At 42.5% G+C, this 21,791-nt stretch overlaps 2 protein-coding genes across 3 annotated transcripts; one reads left to right on the top strand and one right to left on the bottom strand.

The window, feature by feature from the left end:
- The first annotated feature begins 1,118 nt into the window (after positions 1-1,118).
- LOC115389712 (multivesicular body subunit 12A-like) lies at positions 1,119-20,947 on the top strand. Of its 2 annotated transcripts, XM_030093237.1 has the most exons (12): positions 1,119-1,123; positions 11,509-11,510; positions 16,167-16,257; positions 17,589-17,678; positions 19,009-19,092; positions 19,190-19,289; positions 19,416-19,545; positions 19,669-19,809; positions 19,914-20,023; positions 20,115-20,173; positions 20,261-20,326; positions 20,417-20,947. In XM_030093237.1, the coding sequence occupies exons 4-12, from the start codon at positions 17,589-17,591 to the stop codon at positions 20,498-20,500; spliced, it is 864 nt and encodes a 287-aa protein (XP_029949097.1). In that variant the 5' UTR covers positions 1,119-1,123; positions 11,509-11,510; positions 16,167-16,257; the 3' UTR covers positions 20,501-20,947. The 2 variants fall into 2 exon arrangements, with proteins under 2 accessions (XP_029949097.1, XP_029949096.1); XM_030093236.1 differs by lacking the exons at positions 1,119-1,123; positions 11,509-11,510 and having other exon boundaries at positions 16,138-16,257.
- On the bottom strand, positions 6,290-9,265 carry LOC115389809 (basement membrane-specific heparan sulfate proteoglycan core protein-like). The gene is made up of 8 exons (XM_030093382.1): positions 9,217-9,265; positions 8,466-8,612; positions 8,249-8,383; positions 7,300-7,472; positions 7,002-7,188; positions 6,734-6,913; positions 6,382-6,648; positions 6,290-6,294 (listed from the first exon to the last, which is right to left on the bottom strand). Exons 1-8 carry the CDS (start codon positions 9,263-9,265, stop codon positions 6,290-6,292), a joined length of 1,143 nt encoding a protein of 380 aa, XP_029949242.1.
- Positions 20,948-21,791: the final 844 nt, after the last annotated feature.

Raw genomic sequence — 21,791 nt, 5'->3', positions numbered from 1 at the left:
TTGGAGTCAGACTCATTTTGGTTCAGGAGCAATATAGAGACCAGTCTAATCTCTGGTGGGCCAGACCGCCAAAATAAAAGCATAACTGACAAATCATCACCAACTCCAAATGTTGACTTTGATTTTAGTGACAAGAAATGAAATTACATGATGCAATGTTTCAGTTCAGTTATGTGGAAAACCTGAAAAAGTTGTCTTTTTTTAGAAACATGTATAAAATGAGAGCAAACCCAAAATCAAAATATCTTTTGAAGTGTCTCTGCTGTGAAGCAGCCAAGTCATTTATAGTGAGAAACTCATTCTCATGATTTAATTTTACTTTATTTGTTTTTCTAAACTTGCTGATGAATCTGAAAATCCTTCTTCTGTCACATTAGTTCAGCAGTCTTCCCCCACAGTGTGGCTTTCATGCCTTCATGCAAAACTAATGTCTCAGGCCATAAAACTGTTTTACCCAGTGAATAAAAAGAAACGGCAATATTTTTGTACTGAAACATGAAGGTTCCTGATCTCCACTGGATCCCCTGCCAGACCATGTTAGTCTTTAACACCAAAGGATTGAGGATTCACATCTAAATCCAAAAGTTCTCCAGTAGGCTGAATATTATTGCAGCTGTTATTAAAACTCCTCCATGCAGCCTCTCCGTTACACACTAATTTGAAATAAGAATTCAAGTATGTCCCGTCGGTCGCCTCACACTCGCCATACTCCTGGATGAAAGAGCCGACCAGAACCACTGCGTGCAGAAGCCGCCCCACAACCGAATCGCAGAATCCTGGTGGAAAGTTTTGTGTGGAACAACTTTAAATAATGATGCCAACAGATGTAGAAACGTCGGTGCCCAGAGCTGCTGGCACACATACAGCCACACAAAGAGGACGGTTCCATCTGGAAATGGGGCGGACGGAGCAGAATCACAGAAGTGCAGTTGTTGTTTGTATTCGCGGAGACACACATCTCAACTTTGGGGTGGTGTTATTTAATTTTCCGACAGGCAGAGCGGACAGCTGACACAAGTGTGAGGACTGATAACTGTTAAACTCTCTCTTTCAACACCACCGCTGTTCCTCTTCCTCTCAAGTCTTCTAGTCTTCTCGTTTTCTCATAACTTCTCTTTCGATCGTCGTCACTTCTCGATGAACGTGGCAGGACCTGAAATGATCCTTGCCTGGTTCTTGTTGTTTGTTTTTCAGTTGCCACAGCTTGATGCGAGTGTAGAAAACGAAACCTCTCCTCATGAAGTCAGGGTAAAGTTCAGAGTGACTAAAGACATCACATCCTTATTGGTTTCCGAGGGTTGCTCAAGGTTTAAAGTTTTGCATTCGGTAACTCAAAGTGAAAATGAAGTCAGCTGACTCTCAGTTCATTTTTCTGGTCAAGGTACTCTGGATGACCTTTTTTGGACAAATCATATTGTGAATGCAAGGTCACGGCAAAACTGCTTATATTCCAGTAACAATGACAATAATTACAAAGAAAACAGCAGCTTTAATGAGATGCCATTTTTGGCGGAGTTATTCAAACAAAAATACTTTGAAACAGAAAAAGGTTTTTTTTTTTTTTCTCTTCGGTCCATTCCATAAAAGTAAATCCAATCATGAAGTAATTGAAACGGTAAAGTCTGTGACGTATTGCACACATTGTACCAAACACTTTGTCTATCAGTCTTTATGCCTCCCTCACTTATCTACTTCTTGAAAAAAAAAAATTATCAGAAATGCAGCGTGGAAGGAAACGGAAGGAGCCACATAGACGCACCGAACCAAATTGTGGTTAAGACAGCTCGCCTCCAGTTTGCTCTCGGGTGTCAGAAGCAAATGTCGCGTTTTAGAGTGATGCTGAAGTGAAGGAGTGAAAGCGTGCGCTGCACCACGTGTGGTTTAGGTGGTCTGTTATGTAACCGGAGGCCGAGGCTGTGTGTTTCCACGGTGCATCAACAACAAATTCTGCCGAGAGTTACAAACAGCTGGGCTGTCAGTACGCTTCTCAATCTGTCACCTCATCCTCTGTGTTTGGAGTACGGTCTGTCTTCCAGCTCCTCCACGCGCTGTCACGCTGGTGCTGGTTCCAGTTGGTACCGCTCTGGAAATAAAATGATGAAAGAACCCGATACTGCTTCAGGAGCCCTCAGTCCCATTTTCTTCTCTGTGGAAATTTTTTAAACAGATCTCAGACGGAGAAATGAATCTCTGCCTTTTGGTCTGCACCAGTTTTTCAGATGAGGAACAAAGTGTGGAAACACCTGCGGTTCACATTAAATGTTGTGTGATTATTTTGTTATGAGAGAAACTCCTTTCACACGGCACCGTCAGTATTTCCACTGTAACGTACACCCACCCGCCACACCGTTATGTGCTCCTGTGCTAAATATAGAATCCAAAGCGGAAAATAAGTCTAAAGTGATGCAGATCCATGGATTCAGCGCTGCCATGAATTTGACTTTACAAAGGGAACATTGTTCAGTTTGACTGGTGAGAGAGGTTTTATACGTGTTCCATTTTGATGTTATGAATTCGCTCTGTGTTGACCTGTTCTTCATCGTGTCAAAGTTATTTTCCTTTTACAATGAGGTTGTGCATAATCCAAGAAACAGCTTTAACACAATCCAGTCCAACTCAATATTATTAAAAATAAAAACAATATCAATTGACAATATCAAGCAAAACTAAACAAACTTTGTAAAGGCAGAATGGATGGCAGGGCTCTTTTGATATACCATAAAAGGTTCTACAATAATAATAATAATAATAATAATGCATTGGTTTTATATAGCGCTTTTCAGGACACTCAAAGATGCTTTACATTGCATTATTCACTCACACCATACTGGGTGGTGGTAAGCTACTACTGCAGCCACAGCTGCCCTGGGGTAGACTGACGGAAGTGAGGCTGCCAATCTGCGCCACCGGCCCCTCCGACCACCACCAACCATTCACTCTCACAACTTAAGCAAACTTAATTGAGTTTAACAAAATAATCGGTGCAGCTTCAAAAGACTTTTGAGGTCAAGAGAATAAAAGCTGTTTTACTAAAGAAGTGATAGAACTTGAGTTACCTCTTAGCATCTGGATGCTAACATGCATTGAGGTAGTTGACACCTTTTGCTGAAGTGCAGAAATGTATGAAAGACCGCTTACAAATGCCATGAAGGCTTGTTATATGTGTGGTTTCCTGAATAGGACATCACAGTGACCTTTGGCCGATTGACCCATGTGAGAATGATGATGCCTGTTTATGTCCACATAGGAAGCATGTCAAATCAGCTGAATCAGGACGGCGGGACTCGGTCATTTGACTCAGATGTTTAGTTCATGTCTGAGTAGCACGTGAGACTAATCCAGCCAAGGCGGCAGGATGAACTGATAACACCACATGGATAAAGGGAAAAAAAATGTCTTCTAAGAGACATGCGCAAGTCCAGTTGTCCTGATTGAATTGCAGTTTGGAAGCGTTGTTGGGGTTCAGCGTCTCCAACATGAGGAGCCAGGATGAGACGCTGGATTAAAAGGCCAAAAACAAACCTTCTGGATGTGGAGTGTCTGAGGCTGAAGGAGACTCGGCTGTACCTGGAGCCTGATCACAAATCCTCATTTGCATGACTCATTTGTTTTCTCTGCGTCCTGGACTTCAGAACACATTCAGATCCTTCATTCAGACCTGAAACAACACACCGGCTGCAGTAATTCCATTCAAGTTTTATAACAGTTCAGTCTGTTTGACTCTCTTTGTCTGCTTTATTATGTGTTTAGTCTTCATGGCTGTTAGTTCATTTTATTGTTGTGTTTGTGTTTCGGTTATATTCTGTTGATGCTGCGGAGCGCTTTGTGGCCGTGTTTGGACAGATTTTCTATAAATAAAGTCTTTTATTATGATTGTCGCCGACTTCCTTCCTCTGTGACCCATATCCAGCCAGGGAAAAGCTTCAAGCCTGAACCTCTGTGTCACTGAAGACTACCGACTCTTCCTCTGAAAGCATTTGGAAATCATTTAAATAAAACAGATTTATTTCAATAAGATATATTGTTACGGCTTCCTGTCGCACAGGTGGGACGAGAAAACATTTCATTGACAGAAAGTGAAGTCAGGCAGGGTGTGATATCCTAAACACAGCTATTCATCCGAACACAATACAGGAGCCCCGCTCACTATCGCTCCATCGGCTGGCTTTCCTCTGTCCTGAAGAAACAAGGCGCTTATCCGCGCTCGCCAGGTGGAAACGCGGGCGAGCAGAGTGGACTGGCGGCGCCCTTCCCATCACTTCCTGAGGAAGCTCTCACCTCATTGGTCCCTTCCTGAATGATCGGAATTTTGCCTCGTTATTACTGCTGGGACAATAAACTGGTCCTCGTCCATCGGCAGACACACCTCTGAATGTCTGCAGGAACATGTTCATCCTCCGCTCCTGTGTCCTTTGTTTTTCTTTAATCATCATCATCATTATTCTGTCCTCGCCTCTGGACTCCAGCAGAAGCGATGTGTGGTGGAGTATGAAGGCTGCTGAGCTGCCCGCTCCGTCTGTAACATAAACTAATGGAATACCGCTGAAGTTGTGACAAACAGTCCTGTCGTCAGCAGGAGTTTTACGGGTCTCTGTGTTTACATCGGACCCCATTAGAGAACATATGTCCATGTCTGCTAGTATGTATACAGAGAGGCCCACAGATCCAGAGGAATCAGGTCTAGAGTTCCTCTTCCAATGTGATCTCTCCGCTCCTCTTCGTCATAATGTTTCTTCATCGCTCTAGATTATAAATGCATGCGGTATCCCCTGTAGAGCCTTTATTTTGTCTTCTTCTTCCCTCCCTCCTTCAGCTTCTCTGTGAAGTGAGGGGGTGGATTAAGGTGACAGAGGGCAGATGTTTCCTCCCCCGGCTTTGAAGAGGCTTGTAAAGATGGAGCGGGGACTGGTGGAAAGGCTAAAAGCCTAATTCTCCGCGGACGCTGGGCGTTTTTACGAGGGAGGGCCGCAATCTCGCGCAGCCGATACGGGCGGCGTTCTGGCAGCCGCTGTGGAAATGGTAGCTCACTGCCGATCAACCGCCTCTCGCGGCCGCAAAACCCCAAATGTCGACCTCGCACCTCATTTTAGGCGGAGCGGCTTTAGATTTGGTGCAGCCGCTGGTGTGTCACTCTGCAGCACATCAAACAGAACTTTGCCTCCGCCGGGGTACGTTTGTACACAGCGCTGCGCAGATCTGCCAAAGGTCCCTCTCTTCTATGAACTCAGACGTCAGGGAGTCACTTAGAAAACCCTGCCTGAATGTACACCGCATCTGTCCCTCCATTTGTTATGTGCGTGACTGCTGAAACTGCTTTTGTTGGCCTGAAGCCACCAGCTGCCTGCCTTAAAGCTACACATTGCCACCCTGTGGATGAAGAACTGACAGATTGTTTTATAAAGGCAAGGTTTGATCTAAAAGCTTTTTCAATACATAAACATTTCCTGTCCTTTATCTTAATTTGTATCCTCCTCAGTGAATGTTTAGATAAGCATGAAAATAAAAGTATAACCTGGGAGACATTCAGAAATGCAACACAGGAAAGCAATGACAACAAAAGTCCAAGTTATTCATGTAGATCATTTCAAAAGATTTACTCAGGAAACTGATTTTGAAATACAAAAAATGGCGCTTTCATTGCATTTGGCATATAGATTTGGAGCCCTCTGCTTTTTGCTTGACCTCAAACATCCAGTCCACCCATCATGGGGGTGCAGGGGCTGGAAGCGGTGTCAGCTCTCACACTTTAGATATTTTATTGTGCGTTGTTGGGTTGCTCATTTGTGCTCCTGACTGAACGAATAAAATGCTGATGTACACAGCACTGTGTTCCTCCTCACACAGTAAACAAAACTTAAATGAGACACAGCACAGTGTATCATTAGTTTTATTGTTCTGCCTCTAATTGCACAGATCCCTTCAAGCAAAACAATTGTGTAAAACATTCTAATGGTGCATTTTTTATATGCTGTCACATCATAATATTGAATTGGTCTCTACTGCATTGATTATTCATAGTTCTTGTTGACTCCTATGCTCTACTTTTAAGTTTGGCGTTACAGCAGGGACATTAAAGGGATAAAGGTGGGATCCTGATGCTCTCCACTGGAAGAAACAACTGTTTCAGGCCTGTCAAGATATGGCATCTTCATACATCCAGATATATGGATTTATTAAATATAATTTTCTCTTAGTAAGAAGAATGTTGAAGTCTTGACGGCTACCATCCAGACCTGCAGAGGTTGTGAGTCGCTGCATCGAGGTTTCGTCAATGAGGCTGACTGTTGGCTTAAACTGTAAGAACAAAGAAGAAAGAGCGACAAGATTAAGGCAGGATCATTGATTCTGACTCCAATCCAGTAAAACAAACCAGTAACTTACCTTTTATGGCGACTCTGGCCAGTGCTTCACTGGAGCCTACGTGGTTGGTGGCCACACACTTGTAGGTGCCTGCGTCGCTCTGTTTGATGTGGGCTATCATCAGCTTCCCGTCCCTGGTGGTCTCCGACCCCGCGGGCAGGCTCGGCCTGCCGACGCGGCTCCAGGTGAACTGGATGGGATGGGAGCCGTGAGCCAGACACTGCAGGTGCAGAGCGTCTCCGGGCTGGAGCCTCACCTGGTCGGGCAGGGAGGTGGCGTACGGAGGGCCTGCGCCGCCACAGAGTCAGAGTGAGAAGCGACAGAGGAAGCAAACGGAAGGTGTCTGTGGTGAATGTCTGCCGAGTTCACTCACTGTCCACCTCCATCTGAGTGTACGCCTCGCTGTATCCATGGGCGTTCGTGGCGTTACAGATGTATTGTCCAGAGTCTTGGCGCCCCACGCTGGTCAGAGTCAAAACTCCACCAGACACGGTGTGTTTCCAGGGTAAGGGCGCTCTGAGCTTGGACCAGGTGATGTCAGGGGTGGGCGAACCTGGATTAAAGGCCAGAGGGAGACGGCGAGGTGACGACAGAGAGCGGAGCGGAGAGGAATCGAACGCGTGTGCGGCTGCAGAGCTCACCGCTGGCCTGGCACTCCATCACCACCGTGTGTCCCTCGATCACCGTCATTTCTGTAGCGCTCACCGAGGCCACCGGAGCTCCCAGCCCCCCCTCAACGACGACCCCCACTTTGACCTCTGCCACCCCCTCCGTGTTCTCCGCGTGGCAGATATAAACTCCTGAGTCCTCTGGACGGATTGCCGACCACTGAGGGACAAAAAACAAAACAAAGACATTATGAGTGAGCGAGTGGCCAGAAAGAAGGAAATCAAAGTTAAATATTGATAACAGGAAGTGGCTCGTGACTTCACGTTTCACCTGGAGGCTGTTGACGTTGTCGGTCTCCGTGGTAACCAGCTGCAGGGTGGATCCCTGGCGTTTCCAGGACAGCTTGGGTCGAGGCCTGCCGGAGGCCTGGCACCCCACGGACACGGACTCACCCATCCGGACCCGCAGGGGCCCTGCTGGGGTCAGCTCCACCTTAGGAGCATCTGAGGGAGACGATATAAAAACACAAACATTTGAAAACACTGTTGGGAAAAATGAAAATACACTAACTTCAATTTGAAGTTGGCTGACGTGGTTACTGACAGTTGTTTTTCTTAGTGCAGCACGGTTATTTATTTGGTATCATCTCTGGACACTTGGCAAACTTCTCACACTTTGTTTCTTTTTTTTTTTTTTTCTTATTCTTAGTCTCCTTGCCTGCAATAACCCCGGAGGGATATTTCTGGGTCTGTTGTGTTTGCTAGCCTGTTGCTAACAGGTTTTTTTTTTTTTTTTTCCTGCTGTTTGGTGCAGAGGATGCTGGAAAAAGTTGCCTATTGAGACTAAAAATAACCCAGAGCAGTGACAGTAGAAGAGGAGAGAGAAGTCGAGTTGGACGGCTCAGCAGTGAGTTGAAGCTCACAAAGCTTTTTGTTGTTGCTGTTGTTTTGTTTTTTTTTTCCTCAGCCAAGGTGAGTTGCTGATTTTGGTCAGACTTCTCTGCAGTTTCCAGAGCAAGGCTTTTTTTTTTTTTTTTCTATTTGTACTGTTGTTTTCACCTTGGGTTTGACAGAGAAATCTGCTTCTCTAAAATAAAAACAGCAAAAAGGTGATGAAAACCTTTGGGAGCTCACAGCTAAATGTGAAGTTTATGCAGGACAGAAGTGCGACTATTTCAAACCAAATCAAAGCTGCCTGCTGTTTGTGCATCGCTTTTTTTTCTTTTTTTTTTGTTCGTACGCCGCTTTGGCAGAACACTGAACTACAGAGCCAGACTCACATTTGACGTTCAGCACCACACTGGCTGCTGCACGGCCAGCACGGTTGGATGCCACACAGCGGTATTGACCCTGGTTTCCAGGTCGGGCATTAGCAATGGTCAGAACGGAGCCGTCCGGGCCAACTTTCCCATTTTCTGGAGGGAAACAAGAGCTTTCAGGGCAACTTCACAGATGGAGATATTGTTCTGTCGGTGTTTACAGGATTTCATTCCTGACCTGGTAATTCCTGGTTGTTGGCTCGTCTCCATTCCACTTGGACCGGCGGCGCCCCGCTGCTCACCTGGCACCGGAAGCTGGCCGACTCTCCTTGGCGCACGGTGGCGGCTTTGGGCTCCACTGAGACAACAGGAGCCTGAGCGGCCACTGCAGGGACACACGGAGCCGTTCGGGCACAAATCAACTGTGTCAACCTTTAGACAGGCCTTCAAAGACAAACACAACCCCAAAGCAAACAGCCAAAGCAAACACACAGGCCGAACAGGAGGACAGCTCCATGACAAAGCAGGAAAAGAGAAACATTTAAATGAAATGAGGAATTTATGAGTTTAGTGGAGGCCAAAACCGTACATATAGCACATCTTTGCTTTGATTTGCACAGAATTTAAAGATAGATTCACCTTCAGCAACACAACAGAAGAGAAAATGTAATTACTGTTTTAACAAAACATGAGAAAGAGCTCAACAGCAACATTTCTGTCAACTTTGATTCTCTGTAATTCCCATTTAGACAATTTGTTCCATAACAATCTGAATTAAAAAAACAGTAAAATGCAAATTGTAAATAATAGATTTAACAATAAAAATTGCTCTTAGCTTAATTGAATATGATCGTTTTCAATGTGTTGGTTTTCCTTAAAATTGTCCTTTTTAGCCAAAGTTATGTCTCAGGCATATTCAGGTATTTACTTTAATTAAGCCTCTGTTAATAAGGTTGTAACTGGTCGTAGAACTGAATCAGATTAATTACCTGAACACAATAGAGAACACAGGATCAGAGCTGTGGGAGATAAATCCATGATGAACGCACTTCCTCTGCTAGATTCAGCCTCTGTCTGTCTGGCTTTGTCTCCTCTCATGCTCAACCTTTGACCTTTCCTTAACCACTAGTCAAACACTGAAGTGGCAGTAAAACAACGCGCTTCGAGGTCAGTGGCTTTGATCAGAATTTTGCTCTGTTTCAGGTAAAAATAATGATCTGAACTGGCTTTAAATTATAAAACTGACAGATAAGTAACCGGCGTCACTGATACTACAAGCACAATACGATTAAACTGAGAATCACAAAAATAAAACTTGGAGTCTGCAGTAACATGAGTGGAGACATAATGCAATTCTGTCTCGGTTTTATTTAGCTTTCCGAGAAAGTGACCTCCCAGCAGCCAAATCCCGATGTGTGTGTATTGATCAGTTTGTCTGCAGCATTAAATTAAGTGAAACTGCAACCTGAAGGCTTTCAGAGCACAGATGTCGACGTTTTCTGTCCTCTGTTGATGGATAAAAACAATCATAGGGGCAGTGAACCTGGAGAAGAGTCACAGCTAATGTATGAATACACCAGGAAAGTGGAAGAAATATTTTATTAAAAAAAGAAAAAAAATACTTTCATTTGCATTTTGTTTGGTATTAGTGAGTTTGCATGTTCTCCCCCAGTGTGTGTATGAGTTTCCCTGGTACTATGGTTTCGTCTCACTTCCCAAAAGCATACATATTAGTGACCTTAGATCCTAACAATGGTGTATCATTACTTTTAGCTGACATCTGTCTGCAAGCGGTTTGTATTTTTCACGTGTTTACTTTAAAAAGGGATTTCATTCCAACGTTTGACACACTGTGAAAAAACTGCTGCTTCCACACATATCTGATACTCAATACAAGATGCAATCAATAAATACAGTGCTCACAGTCTTCCTGTAAAATGCAAAGCACAGAAACATACTTAAGTACATAGTACATTCTAGATTTTTAATGATAAAAACATGTTGATAAGAACCAGATTTGATGGATTTTATCTTTTCTATTTCAATTATGAAATCAAAAAAGCCTGATTGGATCTCAGAGTAAGTTTATGTGTATTCTTCAGCTCAAATGCTTGATTCCCAAAATGTGTAGAAGTTACTGAAGTTACTGTCATTTCAAACTACTCAAAGACTTGTATGTGCAGTGGCAGAACTGAACACAAGAGGGTAGCAGTGAGCGAAAGCACACACATACCCCATTCATACCCATGTATTATATGTGTGTGTGTATGTTTGTGTGTGTGTGTGTGTATATATATATATATATATATATATATATATATATATATATATATTTTTTTTTTTTTTTTTTTTTTTTTTTTTTTTTTTTTTTTTGAGAAACTGACCCCCTATCCATTTTCTTCTGGAAACAAAACCACGGGATACAAAGTTTTATCACGTGACATCACATTTATTCTGTTTTGGTTAAGAGATGTTTCTGTCACACTGTGTTGTTTTCTAAAAACCTTTTAAAAGACACAAAGACATATAATCACTGCCTAAGATTTTAGAAAAACAGGGCAGCGTGCATCTTTTTTTTTACCCTCTTTTCATCTTTAATGTGTTGAAAATATAAATGTTGGAACGATTTCTGGCTATGCAGGTGATGAATCTTCAAAATGAAGCAACATTTCTATGATTGCTTTCTGTTTTTAATGATGTGCTCATTTAAAACAATGGAAGTTTCAAGAACTTTGAGAAGTGATCAGAAAAAAGACAAAGAAGTAAAATCGTTGTGTTTTGGTGAGATACTTCAGAGTCCATTTGTGACTCAGCTGGAAGTCGGCCTTCGGTCCAAGTTCCTCTGAGGAAGACGAGGAAGAGGAGAGTGAAGCAGTTGATCCAGCAGCAGAGATCTGTTGATCGATCTGTTGTCATCCACCTAATGGGAAAAGCACAGGAGGATAAGGTGTGAGCTGTGAGGGGAGAACTGAGCTCCGTCTCACGCGAAGTGCCCAGCAGGTCGGTATTTTAACCATCGATCCGTCCACACAGCCTCAGCTGTCCTCTGCTCTCACCTCCAGCTGTCATGTTCACTCTGCCACAGACTGATTTTGCATAATAGCAGTTGTTGAGTGCATTACAGTTTCACGGGATCCACAATCACTCCACTCATGAAGGTCTGCTGATAATATTACTCACATGAAGACAGGAGGCTGAACTCTAACCAGGCGTGGAAGAGATGGCTGGGTATCCTCCTGTAGACACGACAAGAACAAACTAAGAATTCTCTTTCAGAAGAGTGGTTACTTCAGCAGGCTGTGGTGCTTGGGCTGATGTTAAAGCGGACTCATTTGGGAGGTTGTGCTTTCTCTCGCGCAGGCCAAAGGAAACAGGCCATGGATAAGCAGAAAGAAGCTGCTGGTGGGGGATTCGACGGTGGGCTTCATCTCTCCAGCGCTGGAGTGCAGTGCAAACAACAGAAATTCAATATCCATCTCATGTTTGCTTTGTTCAGTCAGTAAAAACATCTTAGCAGCTTCCAAATCATGTCTGACTGAACTTGAGTCAGACTTCACTGTTTGATTTGGCTCGGCTGAAACCCGCCGGGCGACAGACCGCAGGCCGGCTGCAGCACAGTCCCGTCACTACGGCGGGTTCACCGTTATCTCGTCCCATCTGTTTTGACTGAATCAGACTCTTTTTTGTTTTTGCTTTTTTTGCCTGTGTACCTGAGTTTGGTGTCACCGGGGAGTCGGCTTGGCTGGAGAAGGAAGACACGCTTGCAGCATCCACTGCAGTTTTCACGGCGTAACTCTTGGCCTCCTCCTGAAACTTTGCGATGTTCTTCTTGTACTGAATTCTCCTGTTTCCAAACCAGTTGGCAACCTCAAAGAAACGCAAAGAAAACAGGAAGTAGGATATGAATTGAGAGAGTTCCCTTTGCTCAGTGTCCTGCAGGGCTCCCTGACATCCTGACCTGGGCCACGGTGATGGAGCACCTCCAGGCCAGATCCTCCTTCACCTCCTCATCGGGGATGGGGGTTCGCCAGGTGGGAGTAAAAATATTCATTTAAAATCTCAACCGCCTGTTTGCTGAAGTTCCGTCTTTTCCGCCTGGTGGAAGAAAAATACAGACATTCAACGATTACTGATCTTAACTAGACGCACTGAAGGACTGAATATTTGAATTCTGGAAAGGAGGCAAGATATGAAAGGACAGGTCTTCAGTCCTCATTCAGGTGGAGGTGTAGAAAAAAACCAACCTGGCATCCAGAAATCTGGAGTGCAGGGTGATGAAGGCCTCACATGTGCTCTGCTTCAGCTGCATCTGAATGGCACTGAACTTGCGGTGGATGGTCGCCACCATCTGGTCGATTTCTTTGGGCGAGACGGGCCGGGTCCAGGACTGCTCCCTCAGCAGGTTGGTCACATGACTGGTGAACTCGCTGCACGCCTGCACGAGACAAAGAGAGTGGGAGCGTTCGGTTCAGATCCACACCTCAAACACGGCTGTAAACTCTCACACACCTGTTCATATTTGTCCAGTTCCAAAGTTAAGATGAGTCGAGGAAACAGGAAGCAGAATAAACAGCACATGTTCAGCTCATGTAACTGGAACCAGCCTGAAAGTGTGGTTCTCCTGTGCAGAACTAGAAAAACAGGATACACACTCAAAAGACATCACGCACACCTGCGAGCTCCTTTTGGAATCCCTGCACATCTCAATGAGTCCCATTTAAAGGGATTAACAGATATTTTGGATCAACAGGAGTCACGCTGCGAACATTTTCTGCACATCAGGGGAATTAAACAGCAGAGTTTTACATCTCAATCTAGCAAAAAGCTCTCATTTTGCTTTCCTCGAGGCATTTTTTTTTCTCACACTGCAGCCTGATTCTGTACGTATGTTTTGCTGACCAGTTTGAGTGGGATGTCTTCAGCGACCAGCAGAGAGCAGCAGCTCACACCACCACACACAACACTCACACCATTTCCAAGTTTCTGCCTGTTTTAGATTTTTCTATGTAAATGATAAGAAAACACAAACACTAAAGAGGCTCAGAAATGCGAGAGGGTCATCTGAAATGTATGTGATGGGAGAAAGGAGTTAAAGGTATTTCATTTTAAATTATGAGTCTCAGTCACAGCTCTATTTGAGCTGGAGCCGAAGTCTGTAGATCTGTCCACAGAAACCGAAGAAAGAAAGAAAAGAGTGACGAGAGAAACCACTGAGAAGATGGACGACCTCCTCAGGAAGGAAAAGAAAAATCTAAAGCGCTGCTGTCAAACATAGCAAGGCTTTCACATCACACACAGCTTTAATCAACAGCTCCTCTTAACTCTAATGCTACAAGGTTATTTTGTGTGTTTAGGTTTTGCTTTGTTTGGTTCCAGGGCCTTTGGGCCTTTCACATTGTCAATGTTTAATTTTATTGGATTACTTTACTGTGTAGGCATTCTCAGTCTTAACTAAACGATGTAAGTTTATTAGTATAGTAAATTATTTAAAAAATTCAACTTTAAAGAATTTCCTTCTGGGAATAATGAAAGCGTTTCTATTCTATTCTGTTCTTAAATGAATCATTTTCATGTAACGCATTACAAACTCGCATATTCAACGTCCTCCATAAACAACTTAACTCAACGTGATGAAATCATGTCCACAAGAGGAACACAATTGACTTGTGTTGCATTTATTAACTTTATTTCTTTAAATTCAACGACCCACCATTTCCCATTTTTTCAGTATACTTGCAAGACAACCAAATGTGAAACTGAAAGACGCTCTTGTATGTCTCCAAGACTGTCTTATACAGATTTATGTCGGTGTCAAGCATGCGAGAATGTTTCAACAGAAACAGAACAGAGCTGTATGAAATGATGACTTTGATGAAAATGATATTGATGAGTTACATACACACCATGTCACCATGTACAGTTTTTCTTTCTTTATTTTTTTTTTCTATATTTGTTTGTGTATTAATCTATATTTTCATATTCAGAGACACTGTCATATTTGAATAAATGTTTTATATCATAGTTGTGAATGATTCTGACCTTTTGTGCATTTATCTTTTTGTCTTTTTCCATTTTTGCCATTATTCCCATTGAGGAGGGCGTGGTAGCAATTTGGCTGATTTTCAGCCATTTATGGCCATGGTGTGCATTTTTTTCATATCTTTCATTACAAAGCAGTTTGTGATATTTTTAATATATGACACATAATCTTTTAGCTAAATTTACCATATATTTCATTGTGCTGGGTGCAAATCACTTAAGTTGAAGCGTTTCCTTCATTTCTCACTCTAAATTCACCTATGTGTACACTAAGGCACCAATACTTGTTTCAGATGTTTTGCAGATGTGTGTTTATGACATTTGATAAAGATTTTGTGTTGCCAGAGTTAACACAGTACTTAAAACAAGCAAAAACAGCAGCACCAGATTTTCGTTTTTCTCATTCTCATGAAGACACATTCCTGGCTGGTGGCAAGGTTTGGACAAATATTCAGAGTAGAACTTTTAACCCAGAGTCTAGAAGGGTATTGTCTTTGAAAAAATGCATTGAAGGCGTAGATCCAGCGTAGTGGAGCGAAATTCACTTTCTGGGCACTTTTTCCATGGTCCCAATACAGCCTAGAAGTGGTGTGTTTGAAAGAGCAAGAGACGTAAAGATTCCCCTCGTCACTGAAGTCCTCTGGAAACTGGAACAACACCCCACGATCTGTAACATTAGTAAGAAGAAATATCTGATAAAACAGCACCAGGACGTTTGAAGAGACTTCAGATGAAGATCCTGGTATGAATTAACTTGTGTTTAACGCTTTGGTCTGAAATGTCCCACGTGACATGGCAGACTGTGGTTTTTATGGCCGCAGTGCAGCAGAAACACCTTCATGTTCAAAATGTGAGGCTCTCGTGTTTGAAATCCATCTCAGGTTCATCATGAAATCCCAAAGTAGAAGGTGGAGGAGAGCCGCAAAACACTGAAGATGAGCTTCCTCCTCATCACGGACAGTAGCAGACATGTGGAGCTGAGTGAAGAGTGAAACGGAGATGCTCTAAGAATTAATATTATTACTTTTCGGAATATTTAAGGATAGTGTTCTTTTTATTGTGCAGTAGGCCTAATATACAGCTACAGAGATTTGCGCTACTTAATGGCCAGATGTGTACATTTGTGTTTCCTTAACTGGCTGCAATCTCTTTAGTTAAAAAAAAATACTAAATGCTCTAAAGCAGCACGCAAATATATTAGTAGCACGCTTTTTTAAAAATTTTTTTTACTATCTGTAATGGAAGGCATTACAGATAGTTGTTCTACAGTTGGTAGAGTGGGTTGTCTTATAACCGGAAGGTTGGCGGTTCGATCCCCGCTCCCGCAGGTGTAAAACTGGCGTTGTGTCCTTGGGCAAGACACTTCACCCACCTTGCCTCGTATGAAAGTTGTGAGAGTGAATGGTTGGTGGTGGTTGGAGGGGCCGATGGCGCAGATTGGCAGCCTCGCTTCAGTCTGCCCCAGGGCAGCTGTGGCTACAATAGTAGCTTACCACCACCCAGTATGGTGTGAAAGGGTGATGTGATATTGCAGTGTGAAGCGCTTTGGGCTCTGTCATGCAGGGTAAAAAGCGCTATACAAGTGTAGTCCATTTACCATTACAGATGTTGGCAACATGTTGGTGTTTTTTCCGACCAGCTGATGCATTGTCAATTGTTGCTTTATATTGAACTGGTGTATCTGGTGCATGCCTCTTTCACTGGTAATATAAGCGTTTAAAAAGTCTTATATTTATGTGTAAGGAAGATATATGCACAATTTAAATGAAGTGAATCGTGATTGCATGTTTTTATTCCTCTGCTGCCCCCTGGCGGTCAGACTGAAGGTTACTTTAAGCCTGCCGCAGTGCCTGACGGGACATGTAGTCAGAATGGATTCAGTACTTCCTGCTTTGGCGAGGAACATCAGGAAATTTCGATTGACAGCCAAAAAGTTTTTAACAGACCAGACAAGGACACGTCGGAGAGACGGGCGTCAGCACAGCCACACAGTAAGTGTGTTTTTGTCGTTACATCAATCGATCGTTAAACAAAATCCTACTCGGTTCCATTTATAACACGAAGTTTTGTGAACGGAACAGTCGGGAACTAGTTAGTGTCACGTAAACTACATTTGTCATGAAGACTCAATCCTGACCACAAATCTGTCTAATTTCCTAAATTTACTTGTTAAAGTCATTCACAGCCTTTTCATTGTGTGTGTAGATTCGTAAAACATAAAAATGATAATAAAATGAAAAATAAAACCGAGAAGAAGCAGAGCAACAAATCTGGCCAGTGTGTCACATACAATTATTTTATTTTTTTTCTGTTCAGGGATTAATTAGTAAATTGAAACGTGACTCATTTAAAAATGACCTAATTACTGTTCAGTTTCTTTAACTCGGTTGTTTTTGTGTGACTGGAAACTATTAGTCATTTATAATTAATTCCTCACGTGTTTTGTTGTTTGTGTATTTCTGATGTTTAATTGCCAGTATTTACTTGTTTCTTAAATAACAAATGGTTCATCGAGAGATACAAACTGGTAGTACTAGTGATTCACTATACATCTAAACGTCTGGACAAATGTATTTAATAAGAAACTAATTCTCATAAGGATTATTGTGTTCTGATTTTACTTACATTTAACTCTTTTTTAGCTTTTTTAATTTTTTTTTGGATCTGGAGCTTTGCGTCTAATGTTTCACAACAGTGTTTTCAAACTACAGTATGAAAAGAAAATACAAACATTTATTTATGTCAAAATTCATACAAACTTAATGGAATCAGCTTATTGAAATATTTTAGTTTGAGTGTGAGTCAGAAAATGTGTTCTACAGTTCAGTGTTGCAAACATTTCCATCAGGACTAAGGACAAGTGAGTTATTTGTAAATAATCGTGTGAAGGGGAAAAGTGTCTCGGGTAGAATGACATTTCAGCTGTGGTCAAGGATGAACTCCTCCACTGAATCGGTTCTTTCTTTCACTGACTCTATAGTGATAATATGGTTACATTTCCTGAATGGGATCTTTCTGTCTTTAACAATGCATAACCTCAGGACAATATGGACTTCTGCAGTAAGTAGAAAGCAATTTACCTCCGTGACTTAGTATTTGTTGTCACGTGGAGAAAGGATTTGGCGATGATTCATTCTTCCACACTCAGTTTGACAAATAATGGAGAACACAACTACAAATACCATAAAGTTTCAGTGTTCGGAACGTGTTCAGTGGCCTCGTCATGGAATTAGAAGAATCATGCGCAGATTTATATTTCTATCTCCTCCAGAGGCCTTACGTCTGCATCTCTCAGCACTTTTTTTTCTCATCTGCTCTTCAGATGTCCCTGATGGAGCGTGGGACGGTCCGGCCCATCACCGGAGTGGCCTGGACTTCCAACACAGGCACCTGCCCCAAAGACTTCAGTCTGGTAGGAACTGAGCTGCATTTAATGTTAGTCCTCTGTCAAGCACATGAAAACAGGAATTTGCAGGTCCACGAACTGGTTGAGTAGCAGTTGCAGGATGTTTCCAGTTACAGTCGCCTCTCTCTCCTCTGTACTGCAGAACATGTGCCTGAAGAGTTCAGATTTGTAATCACTTTATTTGTGCATCACCTTTTACGGTTTGACACACGTGTCAAATATCCTCAGTAAACAAATGTAATAATATTTAAAAAGGAATCAATGTGTGCCTGAAATAGGTGGATAAAATAAGCCAGGAAAAGGACATTACAATTGGACCAATATACAAGAAAACAACTAGAGTCGAATCAATAAAAAGTAGATTATTCTACAACAAAAAGCCAGCAGATACAAAACCACAGTAAAAGAATCAGCTTGTTCTGGATATTTATACAGGTCGTTCCCTTTGACACCATTAAGTGTAATAGCACAACTATTTGTAGGTCTAAATACATTGGTTTTGTGAAACTAATAGAGTGTAATGAAGAAGTAAATATGAGTAAATACTCCATCAGTTTTATACAAACAAAGAAACTTTGGTTTTGGCACTTCATGGTTAAAATTCAACCATAGTGTTTTTTTTTTCTTTTTTTTCTTTTTTTTTTAGTCGTAAACTTGTTCATAACCAGGCAGGAAAAATGCTTGAAGAGAGAAGTGTCGTCTGTTGGACTGTTCACTGACCGGATGGTTTACAGTATGGAAAGGATGTTGCAAACTCCTCTGTGAGTCAGAGGAGTCGTTCCAGTGTTTAGTCCTAAACTTAAACTCTGACTCTGAGAAGAAAAAAACTCACTGTTTATACACAGGCTGTAAAGTTCCAGACCAGAATTTATGTTCCACGACCACTGAATGTGTATAACTCAGTGTTAATGACTCGAACGCTGTAAAGAACACTCAGTAAGCTCTTTTACAACAACTGAACTGCAGTTCTGTCCATTAGTTTTAGCTTTATTGCCGAGATCTTTAAATCAGTTGATATATTATACACACAGCATTCTTAACTTCAGGTCATTATACACAAATGAAAATGTATTAACCTGAACTTGCTTACTGCAAGATTCAGCAGGTGTCAGTTGGTCTTTCTTGTAGTTCTTCTGTGGTCTTCTTCTTCTTCTTCTTTCACTGGGTGCAGCAGGTGAAGCCACCGCTCAAGTGTGGATTCCTTCTTAACTCAACATCCCTCCAAGAGTGACACTCCTTTTATTCCCCGTTTCAGTGTGTTCCTTGCCTGCTTTGCAATTAATCGGGTACGTTTTCAATCACGTGCCCTCTGTATCCGTCTCCCTGCTTTCTGCAGATCAGCATCACAGAAGAGGGCGCAGCAGCAAACTTCACCCGCAGCTTTGGAATGAAATCTGGATATTATCTGTGCTACAGCAAGGTAGCGATCGGAGAGACTCTCCTCCGTTGTTTCAAACGTGCCGAACCTTCCCACAGACAGAGCAGCAGTCCATGTTTCCCTCGCTCTCTCCGTGTAGGACCTGACAGGTGGCATGGTGGTGTCAGATATTCAGATTATTTCAGAGAAGGACAGCATCCCTCATGGCTACTGCTACATCGCAGAGCACCTTGAGCCAAGTGAGTATACGCGCACTCACACACACTCACATATTCCAGCAAGGAATCGCGTTTACGGAGAGCTGATTTTGTGTCATTCTGAACTTTTTTCCGTGTGTGTCTGTGTGTGTGTGTGTGTGAGCTCAGAGGCCACCGTATCGAAGAAGAAGCGTCTGTGCGTTCGCATCGTCCCAGTGGGCAGCGTGGACACGGCTCTGCTGGACATCAAACTAACTGCCAAAAGCAAAATGATGCTGCAGTATTACACATATGTGGGGTTGGTACCACACACACACACACACACACACATACACACACATTTTTAGAGATGCAAGTTAGAAAAGTGCATTTAGGTGTCGACCTGTCTTCACTCTGGTCCTAAACTGTCCCTTATCCTCAGGGACATACATGGCTACATGCTGTGGTGCAGAAAGGGGCTTTTCACCAGCCCTCCTCCTCAAGCCAAGCCCCGCAGGGTCAGTCTGGACCTCCGGACCCTCTCTCTGGAGCAGCCCTCTGCTCCTCTGGCCCTCAGGCCGAGGTATCGTATATGTGTGCAAGCTCCAGTCCTGGAAAACTAATCATTCATCATGTAATTCATTAAGAACTAGACATGCTAATATCAGCCTTTTTCTGTTTACTCAGCAACCCTCCTCCTCCGCTGCCACACGCCAGGTTAACGCAGAGACGCGGCAATCTGCCGAGCACGGACAACCTGGACAAACCTGCCGACAGCAGCTTGCAGGGAATCACAGGTACCCTTTATCCAGGAACGCCATCGTCCCGTTTCTCACCTCGGGCTGCCTCCACTCACCTGTCGTACCCGTCTCCACCCTCCCTCCGCAGCTCTCGATGGAGTTCCCTTCAGCCTCCACCCTAAATATGATATCCAGGCAAATGGCACGGTGCGTTCAGGGTTCAACGCTAAAGCGATGATTTCCACTCACAGCTGAAAGTTGATCGATGCTCTCTCTCTGTCGTTTCTCCGTCAGGGTCCTCAGTTCAGCTCCCAGATAAACAACATTCGTATAAAGTCACTCCAGGACGTTGAGAATGAGGTACAGTTCAGTCTGTTTACTTTTTTTTTTCTTTTATAATCTGAGAACATGAATGAACACTAAACTCCTCTTTATTTTGTCTTTTCTAAGTATAAGTACACGTTTGCAGTGGAGGAGTTTGCTGCTAAGCGGACCAGACCATCGGTGACAACAGGAAGTGAATCGAAAGATTAGTTTGATCGTTGAATTTCCCAAATCAACATCGTCTTACTTTTGCTACTTCATTCTGTTTGAAAGGGTTCCTTCGAGTAAAACCTCAGAAATATGTTACAAGTGAAGGATAATCACCTCTGTTTTTAGGGTTCATTTTATGCAAAGCTTGAAGTGTAAAAGAGTTGATCTCAGCTGGAGGTCGGAAAAGGCCTTCCATGAACACTATCATGATACCAGACACTGGCATTTCCAAACCCACAATCACCACCTTCAAGCAGTCAACGTGTCCATTTGCCAAAGAAACGTCCTGTTTTAATGACATGCGTGTTACAGTCCTCTCAGAAATTACAGGGTTTCAGAAGTGATTCCAGTTCTGTAGTGTCTGCCGTCTCGCTTTGAGTGTTTGCAGCTTTAAATCTTCACTTTAAGATACTTCAGTTCCATTTCTCTTTAATGCACTTTGCCTTTCAAGATGTGTTTTTCCTGCTCGCTTTCCTGAATGATTTGAGCTTTAGTGGTTCATCTTTGCTGCAAATGACGCTTAAATGCCCTAAATGACACACTAAACGTATGTAAATACAGAACATGGTTTTTATGTGTTTTCATGACTATGCAATGGTATTTTTGCATTATTCCAAAAAATATATCTTATTTCAAGGTGATGGAATGAAGTTGGGTATTTTTTGTCTGTGCATGACCAAATGTGGGATCAATGGGGCATGTTTTTTTTTTTTTATTATTATTGTTTATTATTTTTAAGGAGTACTGAAAGTGGACCAACTATTTATCTATGTCAGCCTTTTGTTTTTATCTTTTCTGTAACACATTTTGACTGCATGTAAAAAATAAATAAATTCTTTAAAAGTAATTCAGTGTAATATATCTATATTCAATTACAACACATATAAAATAACTGAAATGAATAATAATAATCATAACAAGCAAGTTGACATCTGACAGCCAGGTGACTGCAGACTGACTGGAGGACCGGACTGAAATACTTTTTATTCATAAAATTGAGTTAAGGAGGAGGCAGGGAAGAAAGATGGACGTTTTTCTGGTTCCTCTTCATACTGTGTGTACAGTGCAGTATTTTAGTTCTGATTCGTAGATCCTAATAATCAACAGTGTATCAGCCACATCCCAAAATGGATTAAATTCATTTTTTCCCTCAAGATTCTACACACAATACCCCACAATGACAACGTGAAAAAAATCAATTAATGAATGATGGATGCTCAGCGGAAATATCAAAAGCATTTTTGTAAACAACTGTTAAACTCATAGCATGATATTTGTTAAATACATTGTT

Source organism: Salarias fasciatus, chromosome 6, assembly GCF_902148845.1.
Source record: "Salarias fasciatus chromosome 6, fSalaFa1.1, whole genome shotgun sequence".
Taxonomy (NCBI): Eukaryota; Metazoa; Chordata; class Actinopteri; order Blenniiformes; family Blenniidae; genus Salarias; species Salarias fasciatus.
The sequence above is the reverse complement of the archived record's forward strand: the minus strand, read 5'-3'. Positions and strand labels throughout refer to the sequence as shown.